At 46.7% G+C, this 6,945-nt stretch overlaps 1 protein-coding gene across 3 annotated transcripts in view; it reads left to right on the top strand.

The window, feature by feature from the left end:
* The first annotated feature begins 2,413 nt into the window (after nucleotides 1-2,413).
* Nucleotides 2,414-6,945, top strand: part of LOC147904037 (acyl-CoA) — a 110,597-nt gene continuing 106,065 nt past the window's right edge. For 2 of the 3 annotated variants that reach the window (XM_087370140.1, XM_087370132.1), the window contains exon 1: nucleotides 2,414-2,677. In XM_087370140.1, coding sequence (XP_087226266.1) covers nucleotides 2,567-2,677 — 111 coding nt within the window. In that variant the 5' untranslated portion in view covers nucleotides 2,414-2,566. The remainder of the gene's footprint in view (nucleotides 2,678-6,945) is intronic. The other variant, XM_087370148.1, reaches the window with a different exon arrangement.

Here is a 6,945-nt window from a genome sequence, read left to right as displayed (position 1 = left end):
GGACAATGAGCTTGATTGCATTGTTGTGAGGTACCATGTAATTATCATAGTCAAAACCCTTAACCAAGAATTGAAGCCATGTATTGTGGTCAAGAAATAAGTGCTGGTCAATGGACAATGAGCTTGGAGTGCATTGTTGTGACGTACCATGTAGGTATCATAGTCAAAACCCTTAAAAGGAAACTTGATGCATTATCATGATGTAGAAAGCATCCATATAATTGGAGGTATTTACGGGCTTAGTTATTAAGCCTCACTTTGTCACCTCTTACTTATGTGTGCATGTAATGTAAACAAAGACATATGTATAGAATTGAACTTGCAAATGTCAATGCTTAGTGTGAAACAAAATGTGAGTACCCTTTGACCATGAAGCCAAGATTGAGATAGACAATGGCTAGATGTTTATATTATCTTTATAGAAAATTGCATTGAATACTTTGTGAAGTTTTATGTGCCATTTATTGAGCCTCATGAAACAACAATGCCAAGCTAAATGATCTAGCTAGCTAGGCCAATGTCATTTGGAGCTTGAGAATGTTGCAATAAAAATCATTAAATGGAGTTGCCAAAACCTTTAAATAATGGAAAAGATTTAGTTTGCTCCTTGGTCCTTTTCTTTTTGCACTTTATGTGTATAATCATGGTTCAAGAAAACTGTAGAAAATTTGTATTGCAAAAAAGCAATCAAGATTGGGGAACATCGTATCAAAACCGTATTAAAAGTGCACTTCAACAAAATAGAATTGTAACTTGCTAAGGCGAGCACTATGCTCACTTGACATTTCTTTAGGAAACTTGACATATTACAACAAGTTTAATTTTTTAAATGCTTTGTAATATTGATAGGAAAAATAGACTTTGTTTGATGAATCCTAATGCTTTAAAATTTTTAAATATGTAATCACCAAATTGTGGTTCACTAAATGAAAATTGCCATACCATGGGTCCATGTCATTTTTGCAAAGACAACTTTATAATAAGGTTTGTTTGAGTTGCTTCACTTGAATACATTATAGACCCTTAGGGTAACCAAGAACATAAATGAAAATTGAGAACAAAACGTACAAGAAACGATAGATAGTTGCTCTAGAGACAACGTCTGGTACCAATGATAGGATTTATATGGTCAACATAGAAACATTAGTTGTTGTTGCAAGGTCATGAAGACTCCAAAAATATGTTGGTTTCTATGAAAAAACATTTCAATGAAAACATAACAAAACAAGTTCAAAAGTGTAGCATCTCCATGTAGAGGGTAATGACAACCTAAATCTCCTTCACAACGTAACTTGTAAGTAATGCAAATTACAAATTACACCGTTGTTATACAAGTGCTTTGGTTGTTAGCAACATTTGATCAACAAATGCAATAATGCAACATTGTGTCTATGTTTGCAAGACAAATGAGCTAGAAGGACATTAGTAAATTTCCACGAGCAACCAGACCACCACCCACTAGATAACGATCCCGTAAATAACAAACTTAACACGAGTGCATCCAACTCACCCACCTTGCCAGTCTTACCATGCCTTAGGCTCCTCTGCATCTTGTTGTAAAAGAATAACACAACAAGCATGTACTATGCTTCCCTGAATTACTATGCAACTTGCATTGAAGAATAACACAACGAATCGCTCCATAAAAGAGCCGCCTCTTAACTATTCCAACTCAATGAGGTGTTATAATAAAACATATAATTCATGAAAACTAGTTTGTTGCCACCCTCTTCTCTGCACTCCAAAGATCGAGAGAAAAGTAATTGAATGTCCTGTGAGGACTAATACCAAACATGGCAATTGAGAGTACTAAGAGGGCCTCCCCGCGCCAACCAGTGGCGCTAGGGGAGTCCTACTGGTGGGATTTATTTGCAACCCCATGGAGCTTGAGAGTTGGCTCAGCGGGGGCAATCAAATGCTAGCCCAGAAAACGGATTCCAGCCCAGCATTTGATTGTTGGGACCAAATTGCAGGTTGAGGGAGGGGGAGCCAACTTCAGGGGGTAGGGAAAGGACCATGGGGAGGCCCTTCCAGGGAGGAAGCCAGCAAGATTTTGGCAATAATCGACCGGCGGTCAGGAGCCAAAATTCGGCCGGATTCCGATTGGGAAAGGCCGACACGTGGCCTTTCCTGATCGTCAAGGGAGGTGGGGAGGTTGGGAGCTTGACACGTGGCGAGCACTTCTGTCAGACTGAGGGAGGGGCGGATTCTGTGTTTTAAAGGCTCTCAATCCAACAACCTAGATTAAATCTGGGCCAACCCATGACCTTGAGGGTACAGTTTGGCCCAACACATGGTGGACGGAATTCATGCTGAGGCTGGAATGCTGGACTGAGGAGCTCTCTCCATCTCGGGAGCTGCTCTAAAGACTTTAGAGAATGCTGATGTGTCACCATGTGAGCGTCCACTCAAAGGTTCTACTAGAATCGTAAGGATCCACAAGGGGGAATCTCCTCCCTCCGACCATTCCGAAGAATTATCTTCCAAAATTTGTGGTGAAAGCGTCACTGCTTGGTTGATGCGTTTGCGTTGCGGGGGGAGCTCCGCATCCGTTGCTTGAGCAGCCATGGCGATGAGTTGCGCTTCACGATCAGCCATGGCGCAGCAGTCTCCTCTTCACCACCCGCTCCTCCACCACGCTTTTCCTCGATGTATCCTTCCGACATCACCCCACCATGTACATCTAGTCCTCCAATTCTTTGTAGATCGTCTAGAATTATCTTCCATTCACATTTCCTCTTCTTTCACGTAGAATGCCGCTCTTGTCCTTACGGAAGATGTTAACAATACTGTGACGTTCGTTATGCTCAAGAGAACTAACCGCATTGTTGCAACGCTTAATTTCATCAAAGCATGCTACTATTGTAAATTTCAGGCGAATTTGGCAAAAACATTTTCCGGGGAAAACAAATTAATCTGTGTACGACTTGACCTATTGTTGCATCGAGTACCAGACGCGTTCGCCTGTGTACTGTTTTGCGTCTTGTACTCCCGCGTATGTAGGTGGAGATCCTTCACGCGCGGCTCCAACTTGCCGAAACCTGAAGAACCAGCTGTTGGAGCTGCAGTTACTTTGTAGGCAAGGTTTGAAACACACGTGTTTCCATATTTTACATTCTTGCCGATTTGGGGCAAGGATCCCGCTTCAATTGGTACAACTAGAGAGGTTCGGCCAAAGTCTATAGGTCAACCTAGCATTCTATGTCTGTGTCTGTCTGTGAGAGTGAAGAGACATTGACATAATCAGTAATTTTCACGGAGATCAAACACGAATTCAAAAGGGAGAGTCTAAAATGCATGTGCGGGCATTGGGCAGTCGTGCAAAAATACGAGAGAGAGAGAGGGAGAGAGAGAGAGAGAGATGATATGATTTTATTAACGTCCTCGTGAGACCCTTCAGGATCTATGGGACAGTGATCACTATCAACAAGTAGTGATTGTTTACATCCATTGAAAGAAAATAGCATAAATAAAAGCATAAATGTGCTATGCAGTGAGTACTTGTGCTAGCCTGTGTGCTAGACCAAGTACTTTGTTGCGATATTCTAAAATTTCCTTTATGTGGTTGCCTAGCTCTTTGGCTGGCCACTCCAGTAGGGATTTCAGGTTGCTTCTATTGCCCCCATAACATTCTCTGATTTGCGCATATGCTTGACATGTTAGGAGTACATGCTGCTCGTTTTCTACTTCTCCTGCGGGGCAGATTTTACATATTCTTTCCTCTCTTGGTCTTGCCCATCTTTCCCTCTCCACCTCGAGATCATGTGAGCTGGTTCTGATTTTGTAGATTAAATGTCTTTTAAATATTGATATGTCTTCCCTGAGGTATTTCTGCATTCCATAGCTGTCCATCGGATTGATTTCCTGCTTATAAAACTGCATTTTTGCCCCCAGTTCTTGCCACAGAGAGAGAGAGAGAGAGAGAGAGAGAGAGAGAGAAAGAAAGAAAGAAAGAAAGTTTATTAAAGTCTTCGGGAGACCGTGAAAGTCTATGAGACTAAAGATAACTGATACAATGAGCATAACGGTGGTGGTCTCAAAACGGGCCAACCAACCGTTTCTACAAAAAAGAGGTTATGAAGGACTGTGTGTCTATTCCTGATACAAAAAATATGTGTCTACCTCCAGATGATACAAAGAAGAAGAAGGGGGGGGCACCAAAAATGGGGCAGAGGGGGGAGATACAGTATACATGTGCAGGTGGTGATCGTCAGAGACCAATCATAGAGGGGCCGTCAAATGGAAAGTCGGAAAAAACCCTACGATAGATGATTGGCCTCTGACGTCACGTGGCCTAGTCGAGCTCGGTCGTCGGGGGCGGCGGGTGGCCCTGTGGATGAGGGCAACGGTAACCCCAGTGGGGCAGGCCGAGAGCAGAGACGAGATGTCATGGACCTGGATGTGTGAGTCTGCCCGCTGACGCAGCTGTCGTGGCTCTGGCTCTCGCTCACGTCCGTGTCGGCGGCTAGACTGAGAAGAGGTATCCTGTGACTGAAAGAAGTCAGTGATAGGCCGCTGGGTGTCCTCACGCTATGTGTGCTGCTCGTGTCGCCGTGCTCGGAGAGAAGTATCTCGGTGGCGGGTCATCTCATGTAAGAAAGCGGCTAGGCATCGTTGATCCGGGAATTGCAGCATGTGTGGGAGGGAGCCGAATCCGTTGCGGAAGAGGTAGTGGTATCGGCCTCGAATGGCATAATAGATAGGACATCTGAAAGCAAAGTGCTCCTCCGACTCGATCTCCTGCAAGTCGCAAAGTGGGCAAAGGCGGTCCTCTCGTGAGATACCCTCTGCGCATCCACTCTCGATCCGTAATCGGTGTGACGAGACCCTAAACTGACCGAGGGAGATCCGGAGCGCATGTGGTAGATGAAGTTGTGTGTAACCCGGAGGTGTGATGAAGCCCTCCTGTGAGATCTGGAGGCAGTGTCGGCGGTAGAAGTCGAGCTTCACAGGAAGCTCGAAGTGAAGAAACCATGTCCGCCAGGTGTGCAGCTGGAGCAGATCCGCCCGAATGAGCCGGTTGACCTCCTGGTCAGTGGGGGAGAGAGGAGATGGTGGAGCGTCGAGGCTGTACTGAAAAGGTGGCAACCGGTCTAAGTCGAGGTCCAATCGGATGAACCAACTGGAAAGACGACTATACCAGCATCGCTGGTCCCCATCAACGGATAAGGCTATAGAGGAGGATAGGGCTAACCAAGGTAGGCGGAGGCGACCGTCACCGGAGGAGCCAAAATCCCTGACTCTGTGGAGGTAGGTGATAGCTTGAAAAGCCGCATCAAGCTGTAGGGGTGAGGCGCCGAACTCTGCTAGAATGATCTGGTGTGGTACCGATGGTTTGCTACGGATCATCCGAGCAAACATCAGTATCTGTAGGCGCTCAACTCGAGCCCACTCTGTCTAAAACGTCGACTCCCCACCAAGGGCTACCATACATGCCTGCTGGGTGGACCAAAGAATAAAAAAGGAGAGACTTGGTCCGCGGGTCTTGGAAGTGGGAGTGGTAGCATTGTCGCTCCAGCCTGGCAAGAGCGGCGTATCCCCCGCTGATCCTGGCCTGCATGGCCGGGCGCATCGTGAAGATCGGGCCTGAGAAGACAATGCCCAAGTATGTGTAGGAGTCAACTATCTCAACAGGGTCGCCGGCGAAGAGGAACTGCTCTCGGTGCATAGCGGGTCTGGAAGTGTTGAAGATCATCTGACCTTCAAGTCATGTGTATCACAGAAGACCTGAAGTCCATCCAAATGTCGCTGAAGACCAGTATCAGAAGAGGATAGTAGTACTACATCGTCTGCGTATAGGAGAATCTGGATGGCAGTCTCCGCAAGAGAGCAGCCTGCACCTCCGAGTGTCCTGATGGTGGTCTCGAGCTCGTCGATGTAGAGGCCAAATAGAGTCGGTGACAAGGGACATCCTTGTTTGACTTCGATAGTGCTCGTGATCTCTGGTGGGCAGAGCTCATGCAGGAGTTTAATTTAACGATTCGGTACTGAAGAGGAAAAGATAATAAGGTTGCTGATGCGTTGTCTCGCATTATGCACAACCTGAGTTTCACGGTATCAGAGAGTGCTCTAATGACCGAATACAATATCCAGGGTGCCACTGGACATAAATGGCATGTCGATATGGCCCTTGCCCCTAAAGGGGACCCCTCAAGGGCCATATCATCAATTGCATTTTCCTTAGTACACAAATAACTCCAAGAGCCAATGTGATGGTTGTCATAAACCTCCTTCTATTTGCCAGTGTAGTGGTCATCGCTGACCTGCCCCGTCACCCGCTGATAGAGAGCTACTACTGCCCAGATAATCGCCGAGTCGTAGCCTAACTCCTGCAGACGTTTGATGAGTCGGGCGCGGGGAACGGTGTCGAATGCCTTGCGGAAATCCACAAAGTCACAATATACTCTCTGTCTCCTGTGTCTGGCCTCCTCAATGATCCCTCTAAGTGTAAAAATGTGATCGTAAGTCGAGTGATCCGTCCTGAAGCCGGCCTGTCCGGATGCCCTGAGCCCCTGTACCTCTGCGCGAGCACTGACCTCGCCATCTAACACTGATGCATAGATCTTGGACATAACATGTCCAACCATGATGGTCCTGTAATTCCCTGGATCCATGGGATCTCCTGCTTTGTGGATGGGTGTGATAGGGTCCAGGCTCTGGGAAACCCGTGGCAGACAGCTTCATTGAATAGCGTTGCCAGGATGGGGGCTAGAGTTTTGATGCCATAGGCAACAAACTCTGTGCATAGGCCCTCATGATCCTTAGCTCGACCGTTATGAAGCTTATGTGCTGCGTGGGTGACTCCCTGGGTTGTGAAGAGGATACAAGAATTAGGGCGGGGGGTGGCTGAGAGGTCGGGAGGAGGCTGATCAGGGATATCATAGAGTGTGCGTGCGTAGGTGTGCCAGAGGGAAGTGTCCGTGAGGGGGGAGGGGGATCGGCGTT

Source organism: Dipteris shenzhenensis, chromosome 3, assembly GCF_047967505.1.
Source record: "Dipteris shenzhenensis isolate YYH24624 ecotype China chromosome 3, Dip_SZ_1.0, whole genome shotgun sequence".
NCBI lineage: Eukaryota > Viridiplantae > Streptophyta > Polypodiopsida > Gleicheniales > Dipteridaceae > Dipteris > Dipteris shenzhenensis.
The sequence above is the reverse complement of the archived record's forward strand: the minus strand, read 5'-3'. Positions and strand labels throughout refer to the sequence as shown.